We start from the raw sequence: 16497 nt of genomic DNA, 5'->3' as shown, positions 1-16497 counted from the left end.
TTTTTCTGGCGTTGTATTAATGGGTTTGTAGATGCTGATAGCATTCCACAAAGCCAGTTAAGTGAATGGAAATCCTTCCCAACATAACTAGAGATATCCTTTTTTACTAACCAGCTTCAACATGAAAATACAGTACACAGTTCTGATATATAAGTCCTGGAAGCTAATGGTTACTTTGAAGATTAAATAGTTAGGTTCGTGTAAGTTAACAAGGATGCATAAAACTTGTAACGAACCGAGCCCATCACTAGCCGATATTGTCCTCTTTAGACTTTTCCTTTCTGTTAGGGAGAGGTTTCCACACCCTTATAAAGAATGTTTCGTTCTCCTTCCCAACTGATATGGGATCCCACAATTCACCCCCTTTTGAGGCCTAGCGCCCTTGCTGGCACTTGTTCCTTTCTCCATTCGATGTGGGACCCCCAATTAAGTTTCCTCTCAAGGTTTTTAGAACGCGTCTACTAGAGAAAGGTTTCCACACCCTTATAAAAAATGTTTCGTTCTCCTTCCCAACCGATGTGGGATCTCACAATCCACCTCCCTTCGGGGCCTAGCGCCCTCGCTGGCACTTGTTCATTTCTCCATTTGATGTAGGACCCCCAAGCCCCAATCCACCCCATTCGGTGCCTAGCGTCCTTACTGGCACACCGCCTCGTGTCCACCCTCCTTCTGGGCTCAGTAATACAAAATCGAATGTAGAGTATTTCTCTACACATGGGCTCCAGGCATACTCATGTATAAACCCCTAGACCTGTCCTTCAACTAGAGTACACTCAAGCTGCCGGTATGTCACGAAGGAAAGGGAGCACACATAGTATTATGGACACCGAGTGGTGGGCTTGGACTGTTGCAAATGATATCAAACACTCAGCAATGTGCCAGTGAGAAGGCTAATAAGAGTCATGAACTAAGCCCAAATGATGCTGCTGCCTCACTCCCAATTTCACCTTCTACTTCCTAGTTCATAGGGCACTGAAAGGGTTTGATTTACACCATTGTATCTCAACTTTCTATGGTGAACTTCTTTCCTAGAGGTGAGTCAAAAGTAAAAGACTCCAAGAAAAGTAGTACCAAAAGGGTACATGGTTTCAGAAATGGGTGACAAACGTACAAAATTGTCAAACCAACATAGAATCGCTTACAATGGCAATCAGAAAAGCACAAGAAGACAGCCAAGTTAAATGGTCAATGACAAACGAAAGAAAAAGAGAGATTACCACTGAAGACCAGGCCGTAACAAGCCACAACGCGTGTCTGAATGACGGTGTTCTCTTGCTTGGAAAATGGTGCAACACTCCATGATTTGACGAAGAAGAAACCCAATAAACCAGCGGCGACGTTCAAGGACGGGATGATCCCCACCATCAGATTCATCTTATGGGAAAATGATACAAAACAAAGAACTCAGAGCCAACTCTCTGATTTTGAATTGTTCTTTCCATCATCAGATTCAACCAAAACATAATCTGTTCTTGTTCAACTTCTTCCCATTTACCCGACAGGATTCAGAGATTCTATCACCTAAACGGAATAGAATTCCATTTTAATCTTGAACGGATCCTCCTTTCGATGCGTTTATTGGATGGGAAAGGGATTTGAATCGTTCGAATGGGTGCTGTGACTATAGTAGAATTGGTTGTTTTATTTGCTCTTCACCGCTAATTACAAAAAAAAAAAAAAAAAAGTTAATTAAACAGCCCATTTTGATTGATTTTTAATTAGTTTCTAAGATACATCACTTAATCTTGTAGAACAAACAAAACCCACAAATTTTAATTGCTTTCTTTGCTTTTTAGATCATAATCAATTGATGGGTAGTTCTTAAAATGAAGACTTTACTGTATTTTCTTATCTTTTCATTGATATAAGGACCTTTGTATGTTAATCAATTTCTTTAGGTTAATTAACTTCTTAATTTGAACGACTAATCTACATTTTAATTGGGTTTTGATTTTGGGGGGGGGGGGGGGGGGGGGGGGGGGGGGGGGGGGGTGGGGGGGTTTGCGGGAAAACAACAAAGCAAAGGGCCGGTATTATTTCCCGTCATTTTCTTCTTCCTGTTTGGATCCGATTTTCCGGGAAAATTTCCAAGAATCCTCTCTGATCAGCGAAAAGCGATGAAGGGTTCGTTACTAATTTGCCTTTCGTTCAATGTGAGTTCATTCCCTTCTTCGACATTGCTTTGATTTACTTAATTTTCTGGAAGGGACCATCGCTATTTACTACTGTACTGTGCATAGGAATAGGAGCCCCAAGCTAGAATCTGAGTATACAGTGTTGATAGTTAACAAACTTTAGGGTAAAGTTTAAGTGATGAAAGTAGAAGGAATAGTGATGTCAAGATAAAGATTACTTGCTTGAACAGTTGCCTGACTAGCAATCTTCGCTTGAAGTTAAAGGTTACAGTAATGAAGTAAGAAAATTATCCTGTTCTTTTGCCCCCTTCCCTGTTATGGGGAAGTATGTGATTGTCTGGCTTTACAGAGTTCATACTTTTCATGATATTGGCATCTCTTTCTTTGGTACTTCTTCATAAAGAATTTAGTTCTCTCTCTGTATTTCTAGCTGAATTTGTTTGTGTTATAATGAACTGAAATGGAAGTAAACCCGGTAACTTAGTCCACCGCTAGCTGATATTGTCCTCTTTGGGCTTTCCCTTAAGGTTTTAAAACATGTCTACTAGGGAGAGGTTTCCACACTTTTATAAGAAATCTTTCGTTCTCCTCTCCAACCAACGTGGGATCTCACACGTTTGCTCAGCTGTTTGTCATCTACTCGAACATAGCTCACTCCCAATGCATATGGTCTATCTGCTTCCATTTCTGCCCACATAGGCAGCGGATTAACGAAACGAGTTTAGGAGGGCCACATCGCCATTAAACACGGAACTCGGCTGGCCCCAGTGCAATGTCTTTTTGGGATCTCAAATCTCTGGCCCAGTTCAACCTTCAAGTGTCTTCCTGTTGCTTCTACTCATCTTTCCCACAGTATGTCATGTAGTTATTTTTCCCTTTTCCTTTTCCTTTTCCTTTTCATCTATCTTAGTCAATTGCAGGTTCAAATGTGTCCTGCATGTGAGATGCTGAGTTACCTGTAATGAAATGAAGCATGTTGTATATCACAAATGTTTATACAAAGAACCTAGATGCTATATGGTGCTTGTGAATAGCAAAGGGATAACAATAAAATTGCAAGGAGGCAAGAAGGACAAGATAAGGTCGTTAAGTGTCAGTAAACCTACACCTTTGGTTTCTTGAAGTACAGACCCAAGCAAGAATTTAGGGAGAAAGAAACACTCTAAAGAAAGGATAAGCAATATGTGATGATAGTTGTTTCAAATGCTAGTGAGCGTTAAGCTGAAGGTGAAGTGTAGAGTATAGGTATAGACCCATTTGGAGAGAAATGAACAGGGACTTTCATTTTTCAACTTAAACTTGAATTGGGAGGGAAAATTTGCCCATGAATGTATCCAAATCATATACAATTCAACCGCTGAAGTAGTCAGAATAGACTTATAGTCACTACCCTCTGTTGCTGAGGGAACTATGACAGTGTTGTCATCATCAGTTCTAACTTGCGATGCATTCGCGTTTGTCTTAGTACTTCAACTCATGAACCTTCCTTTGCTACATGAAATTTATCACCTAACTTCACTAGATCGGATTTGTGAGATCCCACATCGGTTGGGGAGGAGAATGAAGCATTCTTTGTAAGGGTGTGGAAACCTTTCCCTAACAGACGTGTTTTAATATCTTGAAGGGAAGCCTGGTAGGGAAAGGCAAAAGAGAACAATATCTGCTCGCGGTGGGCTTGGGCTGTTACTAATGGTATCAAAGCTAGACACCGGGCCATAGGTCAGCAAGGACGTTGGGCCTCGAAGGGAGGTGGATTGGGGGTCCCACATCGATTGGAAAAGGGAACGAGTGCTAGCGAGGATGCTGGGCCTTGAAGGGGGGGTGGAGTGTGAGATCCCACTTCAGTTGGGGAGGAGAACGAAACATTCTTTATAAGGGTGTAGAAACCTCTTCTTAATAGACGTGTTTTAAAAACCTTGAGGGGAAACTCGAAAGGAAAAGTCCCAAAGAGGACAATATCTGCTAGCGGTGAACTTAGGCTGTTAACACGATTTCTTATAGAAGCTGCAAACCACTCTCTCTTATTCTGTATAAAAGGGAACGAGTGCTAGCGAGGATGCTGGGCCTTGAAGGGGGGTGGATTGTGAAATCCCCATCAGTTTGGGAGGAGAACGAAACATTCTTTATAAGGGTGTGGAAACCTCTCCTTAATAGACGTGTTTTAAAAACCTTGAGGGGAAACCCGAAAGGAAAAGCACAAAGAGGACAATATCTGCTAGCAGTGGACTTGGGCTGTTAACACGATATTATAGAAGCTGCAAGCTACTCTCTCTTATTCTGTATAAAATGATTCTCCAACCACTTCACGAACAATTTTGTTTCTGTGTAACACAGCCAAGTATATTAATAGATTATGTGTTCATCTTCCATTGGGAAATGGGAAATGGGAAATTCCTCAATTTCTAGATTTCCACGCGGAATCACATGTCCAAGCCCTGATCATGCATGGATCCAGCTACAACCATACCCCACCAAATGACTCACATTTTACACAGTTTTGCATTTGTTTTAGAGTGGATGCCTTGTCTGCTGCTCTCCATATGAGGCAACTCATTTTGTTTCATAGTAACTTGTTGCTTAGCTGAAAATAAGGATGCTAACTTCCCCGATTAAATCTCATTGGTAGATTTTGATGGCAGGTTGGAAAGGACATGTTCATATGTCTTTAATGGTAACTTCTAGGATGAAGAAGAAGCTATGCTTTTGTAGGTTGTCATATTTGGAAACCTGCTGAGAATTCACTTTCTACTCTGAATTCACTGATTTTTTTTTTAAAATAATGGCGAAGTAAGCCAATGGAGTTAATCATCCCGCTCGTTTACTTCAAATCGAAGAGTCGGGAAAAAAAATGTCTGCCACATTGATACCAACTTAACTGGCTTTTATTAGAAGGAAGTCACTTCTTTATTTCTCATCCATAAACAAGAATATAAGAGACATATCGGAACCATCCCCGAATCGCAGGAACTAGCATTAAACATATACAATCAATCTGAGAAATCCAGTTAGATAGACACTTCCAGCCATGAGTTCATATGGAGGTGATTGAGTAAACTTCTTACCTAATGGAAGGATTGTACTTCATTTTGAATTATTTACCTTATGTCGGCCCGAGTACGAGTAAGGTAGACAAAAGATTGTCCCATCTTGATTTGATCTTTAGATTATGATGGAGAAACATAACCTTCAATTATTAAACTGCTATATGTAGTCGATAAGAGAGCTTACGTTCAAATGCTAAATCTAGGAACTCGAATCTGGAGTAGACCAATCAAAGCCGAGCTATGTCATTATCTTAACAAACTATCATGTGAACTTTTACATGAATATGTTGGCTTCATTGGTAAGTTGAAAGGATCGAATAAACGGCTTTAGTTCAACAGCCTGATGTATATCATTAGGTGAGTTTAAAGATCTAATCAGTAGAATTTTCTTGGTAGGATAATGAACAGAGCTTAAGGGAATGAATGGCTCGGTCCATGCATCTTCAGCTGTGATATAGTTAAGCCTCAAGTGTATAATGTTTATGTAGACGAAGCGATCCCTGGTAGATAACCACTGACTCGATCATGCAACGTTTGAAGGATACTCGAGCAGATAACGATTAGGATGAATCAGGAACTAAAAAGTATGAACACATACCCATTTGGGGCCCTTATATATCCATTATCATAACCATTTGTGCTAATCATCTCTGCAGCCAAGGATATCAAACAAGCAATTATCTAGAATGACATTGTAGGCTTTCCATCTAAAGCACTTTTTGTGATATAAGCAATTATGAGATTCTATCAACCTTTATAGTTCAAATTTGTTCGAAAAATATTTGCGTATCTATTCTCTCTTTTTCAGTATGTCCATGGCGGATAACTACATATTCAACAGTGTACCTGTGCAACCTAATCTCGGCACGTATGCAAATTCATCACGCTATAACCTTCAACTTGGAGGAGGACTCGAACAACTCTCCTGTTTGCCCACATGATTTGATGCTGAAAAGAATTGCCAACCAAAACTTTTGTAACTTTCTATATGTTTTCTTTGCTCATTCTTTTAAGACCATTCTAGGAATCCACTGAATTCCAACTCATTAACAGTTAAAAGGGAAATTTAATCTGCATTTTTCTTCTCCTCTTGGATATTTATCTGTTAACTTATATTTTCCTCAAATATCTAAACGTCACAGATGTCCTCTATTTATGTCTCCGATGACAAGCTAAACGACTCAATATCAAGCTCTTGAAGAGTGCTCGAAAAATGAAGGTAAAGTGACGAGTCCATACACACTTAGAAGATTCATACCCTTTATCATTCTATCCTTGATTGTTGCTTTTCATTGTTGCAGTTGTTAGGATGGATTCACAACAAGTTTTGGCATGGTGGAGTCGAGTTGGTCAAGGATTTCGCAATTGGTATTTTCACGAACTCTCACCTTCGCACTTTTATTTCGAGTTATAGTATATATCTCAACAAGAAAAATGAGCTGATCATAGTACATCATTGATGATTAAGATGTAAACTTCGAGTTTTGTTGTCGGGGTTTATCCGGTTGGCGTGGTTTGATATCGTACACCATGATTTGTAGTATACTGGTTGAAACTTCTTAAATTAGGGAACAATTGTCCGCACACGAACAAGGTCACGCTCACACGATCACAATTATAACGTTTCGCAAATTTCTACAACATTTCGTACCGTTGTAATCAGTCTAGTTGAAGCGGAAACATGACAGTTTCATTTTCTCTTCACCAGTTGGGACCACCTGGGAACCTGTAGAGACCTCTCACTCTCAAGCTTCTTACTCCTTTACTGTTAAAACTTCTGAATTACATCACTATTAGTTTTGTCCACTGTGTCTTTTAGAAGTAGAACAGAAACAAGAAAAGGACATTCAAGGTGCACTGTCGCACAAAAGGGGAATTTGTTACTATTTATTAAAAAGAATATAAGAAATCTTGGTTTACTCCTAACTCTTTTTTCTCTTTCGTTTTAGCGAACCCGTGCATGTGTTTGTCAGTACAAACATCAGTTGATGATGAAGATATCTATTCGAAGCCCGGTCTTGGTAGTAAAACCGTGCAGCTACATAGTCACGAGTACGAACAATCGTCTTTTGGAGTTGAAGCCAACAATGTATTGGGATGTGGGGACTTATCTAACTCATCTGAGTTCTTCCATGGGTTCCTCACTATTGGAACTTTCGGTTCTGAACCCGCAACGCCAACGTTCTCCTTGGCTTTCGAAAACATGATCGAGTTGCCAGCTGAAGTGACAGAGGATCACCTAAAACTGATAAATTATGAGTTGGAAAAGTTTCTTGAAGCTGAAACTAAGGAAGACTGTTGTGATCAATCACCTGGGAGGACGAGTCATGCTAGTATTATCACGCTTGCCGGTAAGCATACCGAAGTAACCGAAGATGAAAATGACGGGAAGACTCGAACGTGTCCACTTCAGGGATATCTATTTGGATCTACCATTGAACTTCCTGACAAGATGATAGACATGAGGAAGGAAAAACCTTCATCTGTAGAGCTGTTCCAAGGGACTATAGCAGCAAATGAGAGCTCCAAAGTTAACATTGAGCAAAAGGAGGTATTAGGGAAGCATTCAAATAAATCTGCACTAAGCTTTGTGAAGAAGATCCTTAAGAAACTTTGTACCTCTTCACATGATTCTACCACATATGACTCAGGTGATTCATTTTCAACCAAGAAGAAACTCCAAAAGGTTAGTTTTAATAGCTTTATTGGTTTCTTAGTTTCTTTGTGAAGCGTTCTGAGTTATCGTTATTTTGATATTCAGGTCTTACGTCGGTTCCATAAAAAAATACACCCCGAAAGCTCGACTGCTACGGACGAATGTCAAAACTCCCAAAAGTACATGTTCGACAATGCTTCTTTTAATGATAACTTTAATAATAGACGTGTGATGAACGATACGGAGGACCGAATAACTTATTGTCAGGAATTCGTCTCAAAGGATGAAATCTATTATTGGAAGACCAACTTTGGTTTGCCCCTTTATGGGGTTGATACCAATGTTTCAAGTGCAAACAGAGGCCACTGGATCAAGACAGATGAAGAGTGTAAGCTGATATATTTCATATCAATTACTTAACCGTAAGATTAATGGTAACAGTCTAAACCCACCGTTAGTAGATATTGTCCTCTTTAGGCTTTTCCTCAAAGTTTTTAAAACGCTTTTACTGGAGACCACCACTAGCAGATATTGTCCTCTTTGGGATTTCCCACCCGCCCAAGCCCACTGCTAGTACATATTGTCCTCTTTAGGCTTTCCCTCAAAGTTTTTAAAACCCTTTTACTAGGTACCACCATTAGCAGATATTGTCCTCTTTGGGCTTTCTCTTTCGGACTTCCCCCTCAAGGTTTTTAAAATGCGTCTACTAGGGACCACCGCTAGCAGATATTGTACTCTTTGGGCTTTCCCTTTCGGTCTTCCCTTCAAGGTTTTTAAAACGCATTTGTTAGGGAGAGGTTTCCACACCCTTATAAGGAATATTTCGTTCCGCCCTCCAACCGATGTGGGATCTCAAAATCCACCCCACTTGGAGGCCCAGCATCCTCGCTGACACATTGCCTAGTATTTGGCTCTGATACCATTTGCAACAGCCCAAGCCCACCGCTAGCATATATTGTCCTCTTTAGGCTTTCCCTTTCCGGCTTCCCTTCAAGGTTTTTAAAACGCATTTGCTAGGGAGAGGTTTCCACACCCTTATAAGAAATGTTTTGTTCTGCCCTCCAATCGATGTGAGATGTCACAATCCACCCTCCTTGGGGGACTCAGCGTCCTCGTTGGCACATCGTCCGATATCTAGCTCTAATACCATTTGTAACGGCCCAAGCCCATCACTAGCAGATATTGTCCTCTTTAGACTTTCTGTTTCAGGTTTCCCCTCAAGTTTTTTAAAACACGTATGCTAGGGAGAGGTTTCCACACCCTTATAAGAAATGCTTCGTTACCCTTTTCAACCAATATTGGATCTCACATTAACGGTTCTCTTTGATCTCTTTAGCTATGAAATGGAAATGACTGTGATTTCAATGTGATTTTATGATGAACCCATCTGAGTCAGTATATTGTTGTTTCCATTATAGACTTGGTGTTGGAGCTGTAGGGGAAGAAGAAGAAGACGACGACTACGAATCGAGAGTCCCTCTACTCTAGCACGAGAATCACAATGGAGTCTTATTATATATATATATATATATATATCATCTAGAATAATCTTTTTCGAGTTCTTGAGCGACGACGAAATCATTAATGTACATGTTGGTTTGTGTTTAAGTGTGATAGTTGAACTCTAGTTTGGTTTGATCTTTGTTGTAAGCTCTTTTATAAATGGTATGGATTGTCTGCTTGAGAGACCTTTGAATTCTTGTCACAATCCTTCTGCTCTGTCAAAGTGTTTTGTTTTTTTTTAAACAAAACCCTTTTGAATCCATTTTCTGCAACATTTCTCTTCGTTTTCGACTCGATACTTGTACTAATACCTAACTTATCGAGCTGTTTTTATGAATATTGAACCAAATATGTCTATTTCTTAGAATTGTGAACACCGTTCTTCTACACAATGTTCGTCTTTGTTAACAAAACATCGAAGAAACGCGTAGGTGAACTATTATTCAACTTGTTTACACACGGACAACGTGAGCCTGTTGTCTTGGCATCCAAAATGAACTCGAAGTGATGGTCTATGTGGTGCTCGATCTCGTACACTTAGGAACGTAAATTAGTATTTAGTTCGAGCTAGTGTTATTATTAGATCAAATGACACAAATAATAACTATAAAAAAAATTACTAAATAATTTTTTTTTAAAAAAAAGTTTTAAAATTTTTAATTTTGTATATTTAATTTACCAATAATTTATTTTAATTTTTTTAAAATTTTCAGATCAATGATATATAAAATTAAAAAAAAATGATGATTTATTAACCTAAAATATAATTTTATATTTAAAAATTTTGGTGATTATTGGCACAATTTTTCAAAAAATAAATTAAAATAATTTACCTTTAGAAAGGGTAGAATCGAGAATATAAATAAAGAACTGTCACGTGCAAATAGGTAAGTGTGACGTTTGGGGCTTATTGAAAAAAACAAAAAAGTGCCATTTTATTTCTATATATATATTAAACTTTTATCCCAACTACCCCTATTTTACGTGTTTTTTTTACGTTAATTATCTTATTATTAATTTTGGATGAAAATCGTTAATATTTTATTTTTAAAATATCATTTAATTTTTTAAAGTGTTTAAAAAAATACTTTTGCATTTTTTAAATTTTCATACGAGTGTTTATGTTACTTTTAAATTTTTATAATAATCTAAATGATGTATCGTCTTCAACGAATTCTGTCTGTCTGTTTTAAGTTGATCTTTCAAGATATACAAGAAGTATTAAATGTTATTATAGAATAAGTAGCTGCAATGAACTGTATGATCGAAATTTTAAACTTTCGTAAGTGAATCATGTTAGAATCATTGAGATTTCTTCTTAAAATGGTTAATGTAATTACGGGATTAACTTAACATCAAAGAAAAATATTGGAATCAAATGAAAGTTCAAATCTCTTACACCTAAGAGCGAGAGAGAGAGAAGAGTAGTTGTTCAAAATTTCTTGGTGCTTTCAACGTGATGTACAAATCCAAGAATCGTTGAGAATATTTTAACGCAACCAATGATGCACACAACGACACTACTGTCAATCTTGTGAGGGAGTTCTGTGCCAATTTTCTCTTTAATCCTTCGTTGTTCTTATCAGGGTTACATCGGTTTTCGGATCCGGTACGCTCTTCAATTATTTTCGGTCTTCTTCTCTTTATTTTTCATCGATTAATCGGTTCTTCGATGATCCATATGCAGAGTTCAATTTCTACCCCCGAATCGAAGCTCCATTTGCTTTGTACACATGGAGAGAGCTACCAAGAACGTGCTGCTTTCTTCTAATGGGGATGAGATATCCAAGAATCTGGCTCTACATCTTGCCAAAAGGGGTTGCAGGTTTAGCATTGAGCTTTGATCTTACTGCCTTTTTTGTATGAAATTTTTGGTTATTGTGTTCTTTCTCTCTTCTGTTTCATTGTTGTGTTTAGATTGGTTTTGTTGGGAAATGAGACTGTTCTTCGTAGAACAAGTAAGGAGATAGTTGAATCCGTAAAAGGTGTCCTGCCGATTGAGATTGTTGGCTTGGACATGGAAGAAGAGGGAGAGGCGGATTTTACTGAGGCTGTGAACAGGGCTTGCAGTATTTTGGGCACTTTGGATGCTTTTGTTCATGCTTATTCTTATGAGGGTACAGCCTATCTCTAACTCTTTCACCCATTCTCTCTGTTCTCCATGCTTACTCTTACTTGTTTTAGTTTTTCTATTGCTTAGTTTATTGTTAATTCGTCTCTGAACAGAGGTTTTAGGCTCTTGTTTGGACATGATTCGATATTTGAATAAAGATTTAGCCTCTTGTGAAGATTGAATAGAGATTGTAACAAGTCAAGCTCACCGCTAGTAGATATTGTCCGCTTTAGTCCATTACGTATCGCCGTTAGCCTCACGGTTTTAAAACACGTCTACTAGGGAGAGGTTTCCATACCTTTTGTAAGGAGTGTTTCATTCCCCTCTTCAACCAATGTAGGATCTCACAATCCACCCCCTTGGGAGCTAGTCTGGCTATGATATCATTTGTAATAGCTCAAACCCATTGCTAGTGGATGTTGTTTGCTTTGGTGTGTTACGTACCGTTGTTAGCTTCACGGTTTTAAAGCACGTCTACTAGGGAGAAGTTTCCACACTCGAATCGATGTGGGATCTTGCATTGATTTACATTGTCAATTCTTTGAGAGCTTAGGCTACACTATCTTGACTGGTCTGAATTATCGGTTCATAGTTTGTGGTTAACTCAATGAGTGTTTGGTATCATTAATGCTTGGAAAAATAGTGTACAAATGACCTTAAGGAGTCGCTTTATGTTAGCTTCATTTGGTTTACTCTTGAAAGAAGTTGGTCCTGAAAGTAAATGGTGAATCAAAAAGCCAAATGTCTTGAAAGTACTCTTTCTTAATGCTGAACTTCTGCAGGTCCCTTCCTTGATTCAATGAAGCACCTTAGAATTACTGTCCTTTTGTCTTCTGTAAACTTCTTCACAATGTTCATTCAGCTGCATACTCAAAATGTAATTATTTTAGCTTGGTTTGGAATGTGATAAATTGTGGGATCCCACGTCGGTTGGAGAGGAGAACGAAGCATTGCTTATAAGAGTGTAGAAACCTCTCCCTACCAGACGGGTTTTAAAACCTTGAGGGGAAGTTCGGAAGGGAATGCCCAAAGACGACAATACCTGCTAGCAGTGAGCTTGAGTTGTTACAAATGGTATCAGAGTCAGACACCGAGCGGTGTGCCAACGAAGATGCTGGGTCCCCAAAGGAGGTGGATTGTGAGATTCCACGTCGGTTGGATAGGAGAACGAATCATTGCTTATAAGGGTGCGGAAACCTCTCTCTACCAGACACCTTTTAAAACCTTGAGAGGAATCCTGAAAGGGAAAGTCCAAATAGGACAATATTCGCTAGTGGTAGGCTTGAGCTGTTACATAAACTACACTACGGAAGATTGGAAACCAGCGGTGTGTATGTTTACCATCCTCAAGTATGATTGCAGTCTGTTAACCCAGTTAGAGAATGCTTCTTATAGAACTGAGTTTGCTTGTAAATTTAGTGCTATCTGCAACTGTTAGCTTATGCGTTCTTGAACATATGATGCTTAGCTCCTATACATGATAGTGATAGTTAGAAATTCGGGACGTATAGCTTCTCCGAAAGCTATCATACTGTAAATTATGTTAAACTGCACGACGTTTGAAGCAGGTCCCATACAAGAGGCTCTACATCTATCCGAACACGAATTCAAAAAGATTGTTAAGATAAACTTGATGGCTTCATGGTTTCTGCTGAAGGCTGCTTGTCAAAGAATGCGAGACCAGAACTCAGGAGGCTCGGTAATTTTGTTAACCTCCTTGCTTGGTGCTGAGAGGGGCCTGTATCCAGGAGGAGCTGCATATGGATCGTGCTTGGCAGGATTACAGCAGTTAGCTCGGGTAAGTAGCTTTGCATTTTGAAACCATGTGAACATGATCTGTTCTTAAAGTTCCTCGTTATGACATGAATTATGGACTTCTGTAGACTTCAGCTTTGGATGTTGGGAAGTATAAGATCAGGGTCAATGCTATAGCCCGTGGACTGCACCTAGATGATGGATACCCTGTGTCAGTGGGGAAGGAGAGAGCAAAGAAGCTGGTCAATGATGCAGCCCCGCTCGAAAGATGGCTCGATGTTAACGACGATTTAGCTTCGACTGTGATCTATCTAATCAGTGATGGGTCGCAGTACATGACTGGAACGACCATATTTGTTGATGGAGCACAGTCGCTTGTGAGGCCACGGATGCGCTCGTATATGTAGTCGTTATGTCTGGTGCACTTGGACATCTTCAGGTCATCAACCTTTTGGGTTTCTTTTTTAAATTATGATTAGAAGCATCAATTTAGACAAATATATTATGGTATCATTGTTGTGTGACTATGTCCGTTTTTGTGATGTCCCACATGGGTTGGGGAGAACAAACCACCATCTATAAGGGTGTGGAAACCTTTTTCTAGCAGACGCATTTTAAAGCCTTGAGGGGAAGCCCGGAAGGAAAAACTCAAAGAGGACAATATCTACTAGCGGTGGGCCTGGGCGGTTACAGTTTTGCTGAAGGGATGATTCTCTTATTGGATTATGCTTACATGGGTCGGAGGAAGTTTGACTAATTTAGTTGTGAGATCCTGCATCGGTTAGAGAAGGGAACGAAACATCTTTTATAAGGGTGTAGAAACCTCTTTTTAAGAGATGTGTTTTAAATCGTGAGGCTGATGGCGATACGTAACGAGTCAAAGTGGACAATATCTACTATGGATTCACAAAAACTACATGGGTGGATAGGAACTAAAAAAGAGAGATTGAAATAGTTCCGACGATTCAATATCAATAATATTATTACTGCAATTCGGAGTTTTTAGTTGGATAAATCTTAGTGATGGAATAATAAGTTATAATTCATTGGTTGATTGTATCATTAACCCTTTCTTTCTTTTGGTGTGAGGAACTTATTATGAATCCACTAATTTCTGCCGCTTCCGTTATTGCTGCTGGATTGGCGTCGAGCTTGCTTCTATTGGACCTGGAGTTGGTCAAGGTACTGCTGCGGGCCAAGTTGTAGAAGTGAGTTTGGGTTGTTACAAATGGTATCAGAACCAGACACCCGGTATATCAGTAAGGACGCTAGGCTCCCAAGGGGGATGGATTGTAAGATCCCACATTGGTTGGAGACGAGAATGAAACATTCCTTATAAGGGTGTGGAAACCTCTCCCTAGCCGGCTGACGGCGATATGTAATGGGTCGAAGCGGACAATATCTGCTAGCAGTGGGCTTGGGCTGTTACATCAATGCTTGGTTAAGCAATAGAGTAAGTGTCGTCGAAACCTCGAAGTAGAACTTGCATGGTTAAGAGAGAAATCAAGGCACCTGGGTACGAAGGTGAGAGGTCGATATTCGTTGTATGCATATAGGAGGTATTATCGGGTTCTTGTGTACAAAGGTCAGAGGTCAAAACTCGAAATACGATACATATACGATCAAAGTTATACTTAGCCTAGAGTTCGCGAAGATCTGGATATACTTGTGTTGAAAAACCCGAATATTTATTAATGTGAAAGAAAAAAGAAAACCGTTCTCCAAAGTCCGAATCGGCCCACATAAGGAAAAGACACAATTGCCCTTACCAATTACATGAATGGAATGGTTTTGAGTGAGGAAATGGTTTTGATGTCCTTGGTCTCCATAGAAATGATTGAAAAGTTGTAACTTTATAGAACTCATTCTTCTTTCTCATTCCTTGCTTGATTCTCCATATGTGATATGTTTCTCATAAAGCAACACTTTCTCCTCATCAACATATTGAAGCTTCGAAGCATCAATATAGGCACGGATCTTGTTCGAAGCTTAAACCCGAGCTTGGATCTTTATTTCTTTCGACCGAGGGTTGAATTTTTTGAAACCCAGGTAACCCCTTGATTCGTATCGAAAGTTGTTCTTTTCTTAAAAATTACGTACGTAAGATCATAGAATCTAAATAAAGTCGTATACAGAGTTTGACAAATATTTCCCACGAGAAATCTGATCCTCAAGAATCTCAACTCCAATCTCCATGAAAATGAATCGAGAATTTCACACCGATGGAATAAGAGGCAAGGACGAGGATCAAAAAGTCTTCATCGACCCTAGTGTACACCTAACCAAGCATTTACTGATGACCTATATTCATATTAGCTAACCGATTCGAGTAACTCAACTCATTCACAGAAACATTTTTTCTTTTAATATTAAATAAAACCTTTTTTTCTCGACTGAACCATCATCAATGAAAGTTGAAAATATTTTCGACGTAACATTTATTATTTTTAATTATTTTCATTTTAATAATTGAAATCGTTTTTCAATATTTGAAACTTTATTTCTAAAATATCGTAAGGACTTATGAATGAATATTCACATGTATACGATACAATAAATTTCAAAGCATTGATTGACATTAACAAAGTCATTTTCAATATTTTTTTTCCTTTTTTTAAGAATAAAAAAAAAACCTCAAATATAATTTACCATGCTAAAATCCCGTTCCTATAATTAAGTGAACGTCATTTTCATTTCTTTTAAATTTTTCTTAATCGTTCTATCTTCAAAATCACTCTCATTCAGATATGATCTCGGTTCATTCATATACCCGTCATTTACTCGAGTATCACAGTAAATTAACTAAAATACATGATTATATCTGGATCGTTAAGTTTTGATCCCTGAACTTCGAAATTTATGAGTAGCACAAACGGTGAGACTAACTATGCACAAAAACCCACGAGTACCAATGAACGTGAACGATGAACGATGAACGATGACTTCTGTGCCCTCTGACGCCTTTGATTGAAATTATTATAAAGTTGAATCAAAATGGTTTGAATTTCTAAAAAATATATTAAAAAAATTTAAAAAAATCAATATATTTTGAGGACTGTTTTTTCAATCTGATACTAATGTTTGCCATTTTCCAACACTCCAAAATTCTCCATCTTCAAACTTCAAACCCACATGTTTTCTAAGATTCCATGAATCCATCCATTCATGAACGTGGTGGTAATCAAATCAAAACCCTCCACAGTTTTTTTTTTTTTTTGTTATTTAATATATTCCCGAGCCGTCGCTGTCTCGGCTTTGCTACCGAAGGCTCTAGAGAAGTCGGAATAAGAG

The 16497-nt window shown here is 38.7% G+C and overlaps 2 protein-coding genes across 6 annotated transcripts; both read left to right on the top strand.

The window, feature by feature from the left end:
- Nucleotides 1-1998: 1998 nt before the first annotated feature.
- Nucleotides 1999-9616, top strand: LOC111790088 (protein LAZY 1). 5 transcript variants are annotated; one of them, XM_023670888.2, is made up of 8 exons: nt 2011-2153; nt 5576-5763; nt 5988-6155; nt 6322-6398; nt 6481-6547; nt 7129-7865; nt 7941-8223; nt 9254-9616. In XM_023670888.2, exons 4-8 carry the CDS (start codon nt 6393-6395, stop codon nt 9271-9273), a joined length of 1113 nt encoding a protein of 370 aa, XP_023526656.2. In that variant the 5' UTR covers nt 2011-2153; nt 5576-5763; nt 5988-6155; nt 6322-6392; the 3' UTR covers nt 9274-9616. The 5 variants fall into 5 exon arrangements, with proteins under 5 accessions (XP_023526655.2, XP_023526657.2, XP_086978008.1 ...); XM_023670887.2 differs by lacking the exon at nt 5576-5763 and having other exon boundaries at nt 1999-2153; XM_023670889.2 differs by lacking the exon at nt 5576-5763 and having other exon boundaries at nt 2004-2153; nt 6021-6155.
- Nucleotides 9617-10748: 1132 nt separating this feature from the next.
- Nucleotides 10749-13812, top strand: LOC111789903 (uncharacterized). The gene is made up of 5 exons (XM_023670621.2): nt 10749-10947; nt 11026-11163; nt 11256-11455; nt 13020-13249; nt 13335-13812. The coding sequence occupies exons 2-5, from the start codon at nt 11072-11074 to the stop codon at nt 13611-13613; spliced, it is 801 nt and encodes a 266-aa protein (XP_023526389.2). The 5' UTR covers nt 10749-10947; nt 11026-11071; the 3' UTR covers nt 13614-13812.
- The last annotated feature ends 2685 nt before the right edge of the window (nt 13813-16497 follow it).

Source organism: Cucurbita pepo, chromosome 3 (assembly GCF_057944985.1).
Source record: "Cucurbita pepo subsp. pepo isolate OVF chromosome 3, ASM5794498v1, whole genome shotgun sequence".
NCBI classification, from domain to species: Eukaryota; Viridiplantae; Streptophyta; class Magnoliopsida; order Cucurbitales; family Cucurbitaceae; genus Cucurbita; species Cucurbita pepo.
This window is presented reverse-complemented; position numbering and strand designations above follow the sequence as displayed.